Here is a 17,052-nt window from a genome sequence, read left to right as displayed (position 1 = left end):
TCCAGCTACTTTTGAGCGTTTGATGGACAGGGTGCTGGATGGCATCCCCCGACAGCAGTGTCTGGTATACCTCGATGACATCCTGGCCCATGGCAGCTCCTCCCAGTCAGCCCGGATGGCGCTGCGGCGTGTGCTGGAGCTGGTGGCTGCCGCAGGTCTGAAGCTCCACCCTGAGAAGTGCCACTTCATGAGAGAGGCGTCCTTCTTGGGCCAAAGAGTGGGGAAGGAGGGGATCAGCACCATGGAGGACAAGGTGGGGGCTGTCCGAGACTGGCCTACTTCAGCAAAACATTTGACAAACATGAGCGCCACTACTGTGTCAGCTCTTGGCTGTTGTGGCTTCCGTCAAACACTTCAAGTACTACCTGGGTGGCCTGCCCTTTACTGTGAGGACTGACCACTCTGCTCTCCAGTGGCTCATGTCTTTCAGAGAGCCAGAGGTGCAGGTGGCTCGCTGGTTGGAGGAGCTTCAGCTGCATGACTTCACAGTGGTGCACAGGGCAGGGGCATGCCACTCCAACGCCATGTCCCGTCGGCCCTGTACTGCAGACGGCTGCCGCCACTGTGAGCAGAGAGAGGGACGGGAGAGAGAGCTGTGTGCAGAGGAGGGGGTCTGTGCCACAGTGTGTCGGGCGTGCAGGCCTGTCTGCTGTGAGCTGCAGACTGTCGACGTGGCTGAATGGGGGCAGCAGCAGGGACGGGACACAGATCTACAGCCAGTGCTACAGTGGGTAGAGGCGCAGGTGAGGCCACCATGGGAAGAGGTAACAACGCTCTCACTCGCGACCAAAGGGTTGTGGTCAAAGTTTGAGAGACTGCGGCTGGCTGATGGCGTGCTACAGCGGGCATGGAAGGAGTCAGCTACGGGAGAGGAGAGGAGAGGTGGCAGGTGGTGGTCACAAAAGCGTTGCGGGAGGCTGTGCTCCAGAGTACCCATGGGGGGGGGGGACTGGACACTTTGGGGTCACAAAAACACTCCGCCGCCTCTGTCAGGGCTTTTATTGGGGGCAGCACAAGAGGGATGTGGAGGACTTTTGCCGCCGCTGTGACAACTGCACAGCGAGAAAGGGCCCCCCAGGCCGCTCTCATGCTCAGCTCCAACAGTTCCCAGTGGGGGCTCCCATGGAGAGGGTGGGAGTGGATGTAGTTGGGCCGTTCCCCACCACAGACAGTGGAAACCGCTGGGTGCTCACGGCCATGGACTATTTCACAGAATGGCCTGAGGCCTGCTCCGCCTAACCAGGAGGCAGAGACCATCGTCGAAGCCCTGACAGCGGGGATGTTCAGCAGGTTTGGAGCTGCAGAGTCCCTCCACAGCGACCAAGGCAGAAACTTTGAGTCCCCTGTGTTCGCCACCATGTGTGAGGCTGCACTACTCCTCTCCATCCTCAAAGTGATGGCCTTGTGGAGGCCTTCAACAAAACGCTTGGACAGCAGCTGGCCATCGTCTCTTCCAAACACCAGCATGACTGGGACAACCACCTGCCTATGGTCCTCATGGCATGCCGCTCCGGTGTCCAAGACTCCACCTCCTGCATGCCTGCCCTCCTCATGCTGGGGAGAGAGATCCGCACCCCTGCGGAGATGGCGTTTGGTCTGCCCCTGGATAGCCCTCATGTTCCCCCGCGGCCGGAGTATGCCCGGAGACTCCAGGAACACCTGGAGACAGCCCACAACTTCGCCAGAGAGCAGCTGGTGAATGCAGGTGTCAGGCAGAAAAGGAACTAGGACGTGCACACCCAGGGAAGGCACTTTGTGGCTGGGGAGCTGGTCTGGGTCTACAGCCCCCTAAGAAAAAAAGGCAGATGCCACAAGTTGGACAGTCACTGGGTGGGACCCTGCAGCGTCCTGGAGAGGGTAGGGGAGGTAGTTGGGCCGTTCCCCACCACAGACAGTGGAAACCGCTGGGGGAGAAAGGTGGCACTGCACCGGGACAGGTTACAGAGGGGCCACTTCTCCCCAAACCCCAGGGACCCCCACAATTCCCCTCTCTGGCAATGACATTCTCCAGGCACCCACCCCCAGGTGCCGCAGACAAGGCTCCAGACAGCCCACTCCCCCTGACTCCCTCCCTGTGTCACCGTGTGGCTCCCCGGAGCCACGGACTGTATTCCCCGTTCCCGCTTCCTTGTCCCCCATATCCCTTCCTTCATCCCCTGGGTCCCAGAGGGGCAGCCCCCTGCCACGGATGGAGCCCCCTGTTTCACATCTGGACACTCTGCGACCATCACGGCCACGCAGGCAAAGGAGACCTCCGGGTCGCTTCAGAGACTTTGTTTGTTCCCTCGGGGACGAGGGACTTTGTGGTGGGGGGGCTGTGTAGCGACCCGCACAGACAGCTGTGTGTTATGTGTTAGGCTATTAGTGGGTTGTGTTGTACTTACCAGTGTTCGCGGGGTCCGACATGCCAATCAACCTGCTATCTGCCAATCACGGGAATGCCTGGAATGTTCTGATTCCGGTCATCCTGGCGGTTGGTGGAGTGGCGTGGAGAGGGGGTTGGGCAGGGGGATGGAGCATTGGAAATTAAGACCAGGTTTAGCAATTGTTCTCTCTCTTACGTCTGGCCTTCACAAGAGAAGGTCACGGTTGGTTTGTGGGTATCTTTCATTTATTTGGCGTGGGCTACGACCAAACAGTAGCCTGTGCAAAGTTGGGTTAATAAACCTTCAATTCGTAAACTCAACCCTCAGTCTGTACAATTGTTACTTTATAATCTAGTCAGGTCATTACAATACTGAACAGAAAGGATGTTATTGGTTGGCGTCATAGCTCAAAGGGCGTAACTAAATAAAACGTGTATGTGCGCTGTTCTTATCTCATGTTCAAAATAACTGGGATCTCGGAAAAATACGAGGTCAAATCCTGACGTCAGTGATTTTCAGGTCAGAAAGTCGGAGCTGGAGAAAGAGGGCCGAGTTCCGAGTTGGATGACCGTTCAAATTGCTGTGTCCCTTCTAGACAACCATCCCACTCACTCATTGTTTCTGTTTCAATGTAAGTCAATGAAGTAGGCCACACCCAAATGCAATCGCATTGATGTCTATGGGAGCCACCCCGTTAAGTAGACAGTGTAAGGCTCGGGCGTCGTGAGTGAGGAATCAAACGCAGGAAGCAGCGAGCACAGGGTAGTGGCTTTTTAATGGATCAACAGGCGAGCACACACAAGCCACCCCAAACAGCGAATAACGCGCACACAAAATAAAGTGCCCCAAACACAGGGGAAAACACATGCGGCGCAAAAACAAACACACAAGCGTAAACACAAGCACAAACGGGAATGACAATCCCGCACAATGAGAAGGCGGACCAGCTAATACTAATAGCCCCGCTAATCACCCCCACTAAGAACAGGTGCACACAATCACAAAAAGGGAGAAAACAAAAAAGGGAATCAGTGGCAGCTAATAGGCTGGTGACGACGACCGCCGAGCGCCACCCGAGCAGGAGGGGGCGCCACCGTCGGTGGGAATCGAGACAGACAGTAACAACCATTTTTTCTATGGCAAACTGCCTGAGTGAATTATCTTCATTTATCCAGCATCTTTGATTACACATCAAACCTATTCATGATCAGTATCTTTCAAGCTCAGAGCCGACATGCTTAGACAAAAGTACCATTCATTAATGACCTAAAAATGGCTTATTAAGGTGTTATAAAGAAGAGGGACATTATATTTGTTATGAATAGAACATAGGCAAAACTAAATTCAGAGGGGAATATAGTGTTACACTTCAATGTCAGTGTTTCGGCTATGCCAGCACACCAAACAACAAGTCTGTATCATGTGAGAATGTAAGCATATCTAGATACTCAACTGAGGGATTTAGTAGTCACAAAAACCCTCATAACCCAAGACACTTCACATGATAACTATAAAACTAAAGAATGGTTTCCAGATATCCCCTGCGTAAAGCATAACCAACACTGCTGCGATTTCCCCCCCGTGGTGGACACTCCTATGTCTGATAAGGTTACTCAGGAGGAAGGAGAAATTCTTGTAACAGCTCACTTTAAGGGCCTCTTGGTGTGAACGGTCTGGTGCTGCTTCACATATTTCACCTTAGCGAAGTGCTTCCCACACGTGCGTCAGGCGTACAGCTTGTCTGCGTCCTTCCTAATGCTCGGCCTCCCATGTTGTGACCCAATGACACCAGATGAGGTAGAGCAGGAGCCACCACCCTCAGGTGGTCAGTCTTTGAGCTCCCTCCTTGACCTCTAGCCATTGTTTGGGTGTTGTTGGGATTGTGTACTGTGTGTACTGTGTTATAGGCTAGGTAACTCTGTGGTGAATGTCCATCCTGACCCTGTCTGTATTGGTGGGGTAACCATTACCAGGAAGGCTAGACCCAGGTCCAGGCTCAGGCCTTCTATGAACCCAGTCACCAGGCATTAGATGAGATCCTGAAGGAGAAGACAGACTTCCTGTTAGACTACCACCAGTGGGGTCTCCCACCACTCTCTGTGAAGGCTGAAGCCCAGGGTGACCTGCTCTGTTCATCATGGATACTGTGGTGTTTGTATCATAGGAACAGGAGGGTCTATCTCTATCAGCCCCAGGCCCTGCTCCATCCCTGCACTGAGACTGAAGAGAAGGGTTTGGGCTGCAGACTGGATCCTTGACTGGCGCCTCGGTCAGGGAGGTGTTTCTTACAGAATACATAGGAAAAGCATATGCATAAGCATGGTAGCAATTAAAAGGGGAACAGTTAGGAGCTTACAGGAACATTATCAGACCAAAGTGGAGGACACAACATTTCACGTGATACAAGACGATCCTAAAATTACTGTTTTTACATTTACTGCACTTTTCACTGCATTTGTTGATAACGAAATCTGAAAACACTCTGGATACATTCACTAACATGATAAGAGTATTGCTGGAAAATGTGGGGTAGGTGCAACATAAGACCAAAAAATGACAAGGGTTTGAGTGAGAGGTCTAACTGGTGTCTCTCGAAGTGTCCACACACACACTTCTCCAAAATGCACAGTTCCTACATAATTTCATGACACAAAGTCTTCAACTATAAGGTGCTTTTTTGAGCTATCCTAGCTGTGCCGTTGAGGAACTAGAGCAAGCAGACTTGTAGTTGTTTCGTTTGGAACACAGCCCTGCATCCCCAACATCACACAATTACTGTTGTAGTTCACGCTGTCCAAAAACATCATTATAAACTGCAGTCTGGGTCAGGTGGGCATCATTTGAAAGCTTGTTCCATTGCCAACATGACTAGCTAAGTTATAAGGTACAATCTTAGTGTTAAGGTTTCACAGGGCAAATCAGAGAAACGGGTTGTAATTGTATAGATATAGAAAGGAGTCATGGGTGCATTCAGGTGTGTGTTTCGTGACAAATGTTCTTCACAATAGACAGACTCATTCTGTTCAGAACAACCCAGGGTATGATGCCATGTCATCTAGAAAAATGTACATCAAACATAGTGATCATAAATGTTCACAGTGTTTATGACATGAATTTAATGACATGGAAATGTGAAGAGCAGGTCTGGACTCACAGGTTTTTGAATTGCTAGTAGGACATCAAAGCAGTATTTATTATAATCCTCAACGTCTCATCTTAATTTACAGCATTTCCCTCAGAAAACAAGAAATCTGCAAAAGTTGCCTAATTAGCGGGAGGGATGGGGGGCAACTTCTTGTCGTGTGTGGTGCTCAAGTTCAGAACAGCTGTCATTCAAAACCCATCCAGCACTGTGAAGCGCAGAGCCTGAGCTCTTGACGTCATTTACAGCATTTTACTGTACAGACAATGCTTATCATTTTTTTTGTTTACCCCCTTTTTCTCCCCAATTTTGTGATATCCAATTACGATCTTGTATCGTCGCTGCAACTCCACATCGGGCTCTGGAGAGGTGAAGGTAAAGTTGTGCGTCCTCTGAAACATGACCCACCAAACTGCGCTTCTTAACACCCGCCTGCTTAACCCGGAAGCCAGCTACCCCAATGTGTCGGAGGAAACACAGTTCAACTGACAACCGTAATCAGCCTGCAGGTGCCCGGCCGGCCACAAGGAGTTGCTAGAGCGCGATGAGCCAAGTAAGTCCCCCGGCCATCACACCAACCATCACCATATCATCAACTCTGCCTTATCATACACATTATTTTCTCAGTTCACCTCATCCAGTTCCCTACTACATCCAAATACAACAGAATTAATTACAAACAAACTAACTAGTAATACATTACATGTTTAGTTTATAAGGATCCCGATTAGCTACTGCACATGCGTCAGCTACTCTTTCTAGGGTCCACATAAAACGTACAAATACATGACAAAGTACAGAATGGTAATAGACAAAAACAACAAGTTATTACATTCAACAAAAATTAAAAATGAAAACGTAAGAATTAGAGTGCCTTCTGAAAGTATTCAGACCACTTGACCTTTCCCACATTTTGGAAGTTACAGCCTTATTCTGAAATTGATTCAATAGTTTTTTCCCCTCATCAATCTACACACAATACCTCATAATGACAAAGCAAAAATAGGTTTTAATTTTTTTGGCTAATTTATTAAAAATAAAAATGGAAATAGTCAGACCCTTTACTCAGTACTTTGTTGAAGCACCTTTGGCAGCGATTACAGTATTGAGTCTTCTTGGGTATGACACTACAAGCTTGGCACACCTGTATTTGGGGAGTTTCTCCAATTCTTCTCTGGTGGAGATCCTCTCAAGCTCTGTCAGGTTGGTTGGGGAGCGTTGCTGCACAGCTATTTTCAGGTCTCTCCAGAGATGTTAGATCGGGTTCAAGTCCGGGCTCTGGCTGGGCCACTCAAGGACATTCAGAGACTTGTCTCGAAGCGTTGACTTGGCTGTGTGCTTAGGGTCGTTGTCCTGTTGGAAGGTGAACCTTCCCCCCAGTTTGAGATCCTGAGCGCTCTGGAGCAGGTTTTCATCAAGGATCTCTCTGTACTTTGCTCTGTTTATCTTTGCCTTGATCCTGACTAGTCTCCCAGTCTCTGCCGCTGAAAAATATCTCCACAGCATGATGCTGCCACCACAATGCTTCACCGTAGGGATGGTGCCAGGTTTCCTCCAGACGTGACGCTTGGCATTCAGGCCATGGTCTGAGAGTCTTTAGGTGCCGTTTGGCAAACTCCTAGTGGGCTTTCATGTTCTTTTTACTGAGGAGTGGCTTCCGTCTGGCCACTCTACCATAAAGGCCCGATTGGTGGAGTGCTGCAGAGATGGCCGTCCTTCTGGAAGGTTCTCACATCTCTACAAAGGAACTCTAGAGCTCTGTCAGAATGACCATCAGGTTCTTGGTCACATCCCTGACAAAGGCCTTTTTCCCCCGATTGCTCAGTTTGGCCGGGCGGCCAGCTCTAGGAAGAGTCATGGCGGTTCTAAACTTCTTCCATTTAAGAATGATGGAGGCCACTGTGTCCTTGGGGATCTTCAATGCTACAGAAATATTTTGGTACCCTTTCTGTCTCTGAGCTCTACGGACAATTCCTCCAACCTCATGGCTTGCCTTTTCAAATCAGGTCCAATCAATTGAATTTACCAAAGGTGGCCTTCAATCAAGTTGTAGAAATGTCTCAAGGATGATCAATGTAAACAGGATGCACCTGAGCTCAATTTCGAGGCTCATAGCAAAGGGTCTGAATCCTTACATTTTTTTATACATTTGCAAAAATGTATGAAAACCTGTTCTCACTTTGTCATTATGGGGTATTGCGTGTAGATTGCTGAGGATGGTTTTTTAAATGCATTTTAGAATAAGGCTGTAATGTAACAAAATGTGGAAAAAGTCAAGGGGTCTGAATACTTTCTTGATGGCACTGTATATATAGGAAAGACACCAAGAGACAAAAATACTATTCAAATATTCATATTATATACAGTACAGTTAAATTTGATTTTTAGAAAGAGGAGAGGCGCTGTGATACAAGTCGTTTTTTCATCTGTTTTTTTAAAGCATTCCACGATGACATTGCTCTATACATAACTGAGCAACGCATGCAATCCTTTTTTTCATTTGGGTACTGTGAAGAAACCCATAGTGGTGTATGTATGCCTGTTTGAAGTGTATGCAAATAGATTATACAAGTGGTTAGGCATTTCCAACACACAAATGTTTATTAAAATGACTAGAAGAGAAGTAGTCAATTTCTTCTCAACCCTCAATCATGACAGACTATCATGCATGCTGTTGATGTTAGTTCTGTGTGTGAAGTTAAGGGCAAGGCGTGCTGCTTTGTTTTGAGCCAGCTGCAGCTTTGCTAGGTCTTTCTTTACTACACTTGACCATATTACCTTACAGTAATCAAGATGGGACAAGATCAAAGCCTGAAGAAATAGTACAGTTGATCTTTGTGTCAATAATGTAGAACATGTTTCTATAACATACATACCTCTCCCCATCTTCACAACTCTACCGTTCAAAAGTTTGGGTCACTTAGATATGTCCTTGTTTTTGAAAGAATATCACATTTTTGTCCATTTAAAATAACATCGAATTGATCAGAATTACAGTGTAGATATTGTTGATGTTGTAAATGACTATTGTAGCTGGAAACGCCAGATTTTTTATGGAATATCTACATAGGCGTACAGAGGCCAATTATCAGCAACCATCACTCCTGTGTTCCAATGGCACGTTGTGTTAGCTAATCCAAGTTTATCATTTTAAAAGGCTAATTGATAATTAGAAAACCCTTTTGCAATTATGTTAGCACAGCTGAAAACTGTTGTTCTGATTAAAGAAGCAATACAACTGGACTTCTTTAGACTAGTTGAGTATCTGGAGCATCAGCATTTGTGGGTTCGATTACAGGCTCAAAATGGCCAGAAACAAAGAACTTTCTTCTGAAACTCGTCAGTCTATTCTTGTTCTGAGAAATGAAGGCTACTCCATGTGAGATCTCGTACAACGCTTTGTACTACTCCCTTCACAGAACAGCGCAAACTGGCTCTAACCAGAATAGAAAGAGGAGTGGGAGGCCCCGGTGCACAACTGAGCAAGAAGACAAGTATATTAGAGTGTCTAATTTGAGAAACAGACACCTCTCAAGTCCTCAACTGGCAGCTTCATTAAATAGTACCCGCAAAACACCAGTCTCAACGTCAACAGTGAAGAGGCGACTCCGGGATGCTGGCCTTCAAAAAAATGTGCTTTTCTTTCAAAAACATGGACATTTCTAAGTGACCCCAAACTTTTGAACGATAGTGTATATATATATATATATATATATATATTGTTTTAACCCTTATTTAACTAGGCAAGTCAGTTAAGAACAAATTCTTATTTACAATGACGGCCTACACCAGCCAAACCTGGACGACGCTGGGCCAATTGTGCACCGCCCTATGGGACTCTCAATCATAGCCGGTTGTGATACAGCCTGGATTCAAACCAGGGTGTCTGTAGTGACGCCTCGAGCACTGAGATGCAGCACCTTACACCACTGCGCCACTCGGGAGCCAAATACGACTTGACCATGATAACTGACCATCCAATGTTACTCCTAGGAGTTCAGCTTCTTCAACTCATCCAATGGTCACACCCTTTATGCACAACTTCAGTTGAGGTTTAGGTCTAAGAGAATGCTTTGAACCAAATACAATGCTTTGGTTGTAGACGTATTTATGACCAGTTTATTGTTAATTTCCCATTCTGACACTGACTAACTACTTGTGAAGAGTCTCAGTGAGCTTACTAGCTGTAGGTGCCGATGTGTAGAGTGTGCAATCATCAGCATACATTGTCATTTTAGACAAGTGGCAAATCATTTGTAAAAATTGAGTAACGGCCCAAGGCAACTGCCCTGAGGGATACCGCACTGTACATATCTGATGTTAGAGAAGCTACCATTGAAGAATACTCTCTGAGTTCTATTGGATAAGTAACTCTCCAACCATGTGATGGCAGGTGATGTAAAGCCATAACAAGTGAGGTTTTTCAATAACAATTTATGATCAATAACATAAAATGCAACATTGATATCTAATACAGCTCCAACTATCATCTTATTATCCATTTATTTTAGCCAATCATCAGTCATCTGAGTCACTGCAGTACAAGTTGAGTGCCTTTCCCTATATGCATGCTGAAAGTCAGTAGTTAACTTGTTCTTTAAAGAATATACTGAACAAAAATATAAACGCAACATGGAAATTGTTGGTCGCATTTTTCATGAACTGGAATAAAAGATCCCAGAAATGTGCCATAGGCAAAAAAAGTTTATTTCTCTCAAATTTTGTGCAAAAATGTGTTTACATCCCTGTTAGTAAGCATTTCTCCTTTGCCATGGCATATCAAGAACCTTGTGCTGGGGACAATAAAAGGCCTCTCACACAACACAATGCCACCAATGTCTCAAGTTTTACAGGGAGCTTGCAATTGGCATGCTGACTGCAGGAATGTCCACCAGAGCTGTTGCCAGAGAATTAAATGTTCGTTTCTCTACCAAAAACCTGCCTACGTCGTTTTTAAAGAATTTGGCAGTACGTCCAACTACCCTCACAACCGCAGACCACGTGTAACCACACGAGCCCAGGACCTCCACATCCGGCTTCTTCACCTGATGAAACTGTGGGTTTGTACAACCGAAGAATTTATGCACAAATTGTCAGAAAACGCCTCAGGGAAGCTCATCTGCATGCTCGTCATCCTCACCAGGGTCTTGACCTGACTGCAGTTTGGCCTCTTAACCGACTTCAGTGGGCAAATGCTCACCTTCGATTGGCCACTGGCACCTAGGAGAAGTGTGCTCTTCATGGATAAATTCTGGTTTCAACTGTACCGGGCAGATGGCGTTTATGGCGTCATGTGGGCGAGCGGTTAGCTGATGTCAACGTTGTGAACAGAGTCTCCAATTAGGGTGTAATCAGCCAACAATGTCTCTGGATTTTCCCTCAGCAGTTTTAGTATGTGATGCTGTTTATAATGTTCAGAGTTTTTTTCTGCTGGTAGATCAAATGGAATATGCCAAGCTCATGCTACTGTTGCCATTGTTATTTTTAGAACTTGAGTATTGATGCATGTCAGTGGCGGCTGGTGGGAGGAGCTATAGGAGGATAGGCTCATTGTAATGGCTGGAATGGAATAAAGGGAACGGAGTCAAACATGGTTTCCATGTGTTTGATACCGTTCCATATATTCCATTCCAGCCATTACAATGAGCCTGTCCTCCTATAGCTCCTCTCACCAACATCCACTGATGCATGTAAGTTTTAAATAATGCACTATTTATAATGAAAATATAAAGCTATTAGTTGTGTAATTTAGTATAGTTAACATTGTACACACCAATAACAATGTCCAGAACAATCCTACCTCTCCTTTGTGTGTGTTTTTGTTTGTTGGTTGACTTTCTAATGCCTTGTACTGTCTTTCCTTTAGAAATCCTCCAAATCAATTATTTTTTCTGTTGGTTTTATCCTCTTTCTCATGTTCCTTCTCGATGCCCTAGTCCCTCAAGCTTGCCCTTGTTGCTTCTTGCTAGATGATCAAGATGACTTAGTAGACTAGCTAGCCTTTAGCCAGGTTGATCACTCTCTCAAAAATCTCTCTCAAAATCTCAAAATCAAACAATCTTCTCAAAGGAAAAACATCTACTAACATCTCCAGATATGGAGAACACAGCACTGCATTGAAACAACCAAACTGTTCACTAAATACAAAATAATTTAACAAAAATAATAACATTTTACGAGGAGCTCTCCCTAACTGCTGCTGCTCAGTTAGATTATGATGTCACTATACTCTATACATGGGCCGTGTGCATTTTCTGCTGGTGTATCCTGAGGCAGCTCCTCTCTGAGAACCTCTTTCCGCACTGCATACAGGCAAACGAACTCTCTCCTGTGTGGACCTTCAGGTGCATCTTCAGCCGCTGCTGGCGGGAGAACCTCTTCTCACACTGGGTACAGCTGTATGGTTTCTCCCCTGTGTGGACCTTTTGGTGCCTCTTCAGGTTGAATGAGTGGGAAAAACTGGCCCGGCACAGATGGCAGCTGAACGGTTTCTCCCCTGTGTGCATCCTCTGGTGCCTCTTCAGACTGGATGAGTGGGAAAAACTGGCCTGGCAAAGGTGGCAGCTGAATGGTTTCTCTCCTGTGTGTATCCTCTTGTGGATCTCCACCTGTTTGGGGAAACTGAAGGCTTTCCCACAGAATGAACACGGGAAGTGCTTCTCTTTGCCACCGTATCTACTGATAGCATTACTACTACTGTCATTAGTCATCGGGCTTGTGTAGGCATTTAGTGTTGAGGCACTGGCATTGTCTGAGGTCTGGTTTAACATTAGGAGAGTGTGAGGAGGACGAAGGCCAGGGAGTGTCTGTGTTGTCGCAGGGTCCATGTTCCAGTTGATAGATCCTATAGAAGGCAGGCTGAAGGCAGCATCTGTTAGGGGGTTAACCTGAGGCTCCATCAGTCTCTCTGAATCACAACTATAGGAGCAGGACGGAGCATCGCTAGCCAAGTCTTTGTCTGTTCTCTCCTGCCGCATACGGACACCTCCCCGTCTCTGCAGACCAAATCTACGCCTCGCCCTGGTCTCAGCCAGTCTGTTGTCATAGAGACTAGGTTTGGATGTTGCTTTGCTTTCGGCTGTCTGTTTCTGATTATGGTTAACAGTGTTGTTCCCCAACCCAGAGATGAGGACACTGTCCCATCCAGTGACCTCCGCTTGACCATTGGCTGCACACGTCTGGGAATCCAAGATGGCCGCCCAGTCTCCTCTGTTATCCTCCAGCCAACCAGCTGCAGGAAGAGGTTAGAAAGTAGACTTTTTATTTTATTTTAAAGTCAATAACCTGGTCAAGTTCATTTATTATGTCTGCGTTTGTATGTAAACATAAGTTGTACTGATTTCATTTTATGAATGAAGAAAAACAAAACAGTTGCCAGGTGCATTACTGTGTGTAGACAATATGCATTGTTTTACGTCAGATAATAGTGAGACGATTCCTCCAGCACTGATGAGGGATGAGCCTTGCATAGAAACGATGCTACCTGTCGGAAGACAATGGGCTATATGCATTTCTCCCTTACCTTGCTCCCCCATTTTTTGTCCACTCTGCAGATCAATGCTCTCTGGTCCATCTTCCATTGTCTTTTCTTTGACCAGCAGCAGATCAGGCTTCCTATCCTCCATGTCTACTGACTGTAAGAGATACAGAGTGAGAGGATGTTGGATCAAGAAATCTGATATGAGCACCCTGCTATGGAGCATCTTCTGATCGGGCAATGAGGGATTGCTATGAGTACTATGCAAACATGTTAGTTGATTTGATTACTTGACAGTTTTTAATGGTTTGATTATTCAAAGGCATGGTCCCACACTTGATAACCCCTTACATTTGTTGAAATTGGCCTATATGGATAAGGCCAAATTGAAATGTTTCTAACAGATGAACTATACAAAGCATATGCATCACCATGGTAGCAATTGAAAGAGAAGACTTTGGAGATTATATGGAAATTATAAGACCAAACGTAAGGACATAACAGTTCACCTGACACAAGATTGAATCCAAACATGACACTGTTGATTTTATGTGCATTTTACATTTACTGTACTTTTCACAGCATTTGTCAATTTCTGAAATCTGAAAATACTCTGGATACATTCAGTAACATAATAAAAATATTCATTGAAACTTTGGAGTAGGTGCAAGATAAGAAAAAACAATGACAAGGGTTTGAGTGAGAGGTCTAACTGGTGTGACACCACACCTCTCCAAACTGCACAGTTCCTAAGTAGTTTCAATGCATTTTTATTACGCAAGGAAAAAGCCTTCAACTACACTACATGGCCAAAAGTATGTAGACACCCCTTCAAATGAGTGGATTTGGCTATTTCAACCAGACCCGTTGCAGGTGTATAGAATCAAGCACACAGCCATGCGATCTCCATAGACAAACATTGGCAGAAGAATGGCATTACTGAAGAGCTCAGTGACTTTCAACATGGCACCATCGTAGTATGCCACCTTTACAAAAAGCAAGTTAGTCAAATTTCTGCCCTGCTAGAGCTTCCCCGGTCAACTGTAAGTGCTGTTTGTTTTATTTACTTATAAAAACAAATTTAAGTGGGTAGATCAGCTTTAATATTGCAGATAGATTCTAGCTTCCATAAATGTAATTGCCTGCATGATTTCCAATCGCCTATATATATATTTGTTAAAATACACAAACACACACACACCCCATTCCAGGGTTTTTCTTTATTTTTACTATTTTCTACATTGTAGAATAATTGCGACGACATCAAAACTATAAAATAACACATATGGAATCATGTAGTAACCAAAATGTGTTAAACAAATCAAAATATATGTTATATTTGAGATTCTTCAAAGTAACCACCCTTTGCCTTGATGACAGCTTTGCACACTCTTGGCATTTTCTCAACCAGCTTCATGAGGTAGTCACCTGGAAGCATTTCAACAAAACAGGTGTGCCTTGTTAAAAGTTAATTTGTGGAATTTATTTCCTTCTTAATGGATTTGAGCCAATGGTTGTGTTGTGACAAGGTAGGGGTGGTATACAGAAGATAGCCCTATTTGGTAAATGACCAAGTCCATATTATGGCAAGAACAGGTCAAATAAACAAAGAGAAACAACAGTCCACCATTACTTTAAGACATGAACGTCAGTCAATACGCAAAATGTCAAGAACTTTGTAAGTTTCTTCAAGTGCAGTCACAAAAACCATCAAGCGCTATGATGAAACTAGCTCTCATGAGGATCTCTACAGCAAAGGAAGATGCAGAGTTACCTCTGCTGCAGAGGATAAGTTCATTAGAGTTACCAGCCTCAGAAATTGCAGCCCAAAAAAATTCCTCACAGAGTTCATGTAACAGACACATCTCAACATCAACTGTTCAGAGGAGACTGCGTGATTCAGGCCTCCATGGTCGAACTGCTGCAAAGAAACCACTACTAAAGGACACCAATAAGAAGACGAGACTTGCTTGGGTCAAGAAACAAGCGCAATGGACATTTGACCGGTGGAAATCTGTCCTTTGGTCTGATGAGTCCAAATTTGGGATTTTTGGTTCCAAACGCCGTGCCTTTTGGAGATGCAGAGTAGGTGAACGGATCTTCTCTGCATGTGTGGTTCCCACCGTGAAGAATGGATGAGGAGGTGATGGTGTGGGGATGCTTTTCTGGTGACACTGTCAATGATTTATTTAGAATTCAAGGCACACTTAACCAGCATTCTGCAGAGATACGCCATCCCATCTGGTTTGCGCTTAGTGGGATTATCATTTGTTTTTGAACAGGACAATGACCCAACATACCTCCAGGCGGTGTAAGGGCTATTTGACCTCAACCGAATTGAGATGGCTAGGGATGAGTTGGACCGCGGAGTGAAGGAAAAGCAGCCAACCAGTGCTCAGCATATGTGGGAACTCCTTCAAGACTGTTGGAAAAGCATTCCAGGTGAAGCTGGTTGAGGGAATGCCAAGAGTGTGCAAAGCTGTCATCAAGGCAAAGCGTGGCTACTTTGAACAATCTAAAATATTTTTGGGTTACTACATGATTCCATACAGGTGAAGTCAGAAGTTTACATACATTTAGGTTGGAGTCATTAAAACTCGTTTTTCAACCACTCCACTTTTTTGTTAACAAACTATAGTTTTGGCAAGTTGGTTAGGACATCTACTTTGTGCATGACACAAGTAATTTTCCAACAATTGTTTACAGACAGATTATTTCACTTATAATTCACTGTATCACAATTCCAGTGGGTCAGAAGTTTACATACACCAAGTTGACTGTGCCTTTGAACAGCTTGGAAAATTCCAGAAATGTATGTCATGGCTTTAGAAGCTTCTGATAGGCTAATTGACATCATTTGAGTCATTTGGAGGTGTACCTGTGGATGTATTTCAAGGCCTACCTTCAAACTCAGTGCCTCTTTGCTTGACATCATGGGAAAATCTAAAGAAATCAGCCAAGACATCAGAAAAATAATTGTAGAACCCCACAAGTCTGGTTCATCCTTGGGAGCAATTTCCAAATGCCTGAAGGTACCACGTTCATCTGTACAAACAATAGTACGCAAGTATAAACACCATGGGATCACGCAGCCGTCATACCGCTCAGGAAGGAGACGCGTTCTGTCTCCTAGAGATGAACGTACTTTGGTGCGAAAAGTGCAGATCAATCCCAGAACAAAGGACCTTGTGAAGATGCTGGAGGAAACAGGTACAAAAGTATCTATATCCACAGTAAAACGAGTCCTATATCAACATAACCTGAAAGGCGGCTCAGCAAGGAAGAAGGCACTGCTCCAAAACAGCCATAAAAAAGCCAGACTAGGGTTTGCAACTGCACATGGGGACAAAGATCGTACTTTTTGGAGAAATGTCCTCTGGTCTGATGAAACAAAAATAGAACTGTTTGGCCATAATGACCATCGTTATGTTTGGAGGAAAATATGTATCTAAACTTCCGACTGTATGTGTTAATTAATAGTTTTGATGCCATCACTCTTATTCTACAATGTAGAAAGTAGTAAAAATCAAGAAAAACCCTTGAATGAGTAGGTGTGTCCCAACTTTTGACTGGTACTATCCATACAGTGCACTCAAAGTATTCAGACCCCTTCACTTTTTCTACATTGTTACGTTACAGCCTTGTTCTAAAATATATTTTAAAAAAAATGTATCCTCATCAATCTACACACAACACCTCATAATGACAACAGGTTTCAGACATTTTGCTATGAGACTCAAAGTTGAGGTCAGGTGCATCCTATTTCCAAGGATCATCCTTGAGATGTTTCTACAACTTGATTGGAGTCCACTTGTGATAAATTCAATTGATTGGACATGATTTTGAAAGGCACACACCTTTCTATATAAGGTCCCACGTTTGATAGTGTATGGCAGAGCAAAAACCAAGTCATGAGGTCAAAGGAATTGTCCGTACAGCTCAGAGACAGGATTGTGTACAGGCACATTTTTTCTGCAGCTTTGAAGGTCCCCAAAAACACAGTGGCCTCCATCATTCTTAAATGGAATTAGTTTGGAACCACCAAAACTCTTTCTAGAGCTGGCCAC

General features: G+C 44.9%; 2 protein-coding genes across 2 annotated transcripts in view; both read right to left on the bottom strand.

Moving 5' to 3' along the window:
* LOC106610040 (oocyte zinc finger protein XlCOF7.1-like) overlaps positions 1–17,052 on the bottom strand; it is a 268,532-nt gene that overhangs the window by 208,112 nt on the left and 43,368 nt on the right. The gene's annotated exons all lie outside the window — the stretch shown is intronic.
* LOC106609871 (uncharacterized) overlaps positions 9,923–17,052 on the bottom strand; it is a 34,042-nt gene continuing 26,912 nt past the window's right edge. Inside the window, exons 7-8 of the mRNA XM_014208892.2 lie at positions 13,031–13,142; positions 9,923–12,739 (exon numbers count right to left, since the gene is read on the bottom strand). Coding sequence (XP_014064367.2) covers positions 11,739–12,739; positions 13,031–13,142 — 1,113 coding nt within the window. The 3' untranslated portion in view covers positions 9,923–11,738. The remainder of the gene's footprint in view (positions 12,740–13,030; positions 13,143–17,052) is intronic.

This window comes from Salmo salar, chromosome ssa08, assembly GCF_905237065.1.
Source record: "Salmo salar chromosome ssa08, Ssal_v3.1, whole genome shotgun sequence".
NCBI lineage: Eukaryota > Metazoa > Chordata > Actinopteri > Salmoniformes > Salmonidae > Salmo > Salmo salar.
This window is presented reverse-complemented; position numbering and strand designations above follow the sequence as displayed.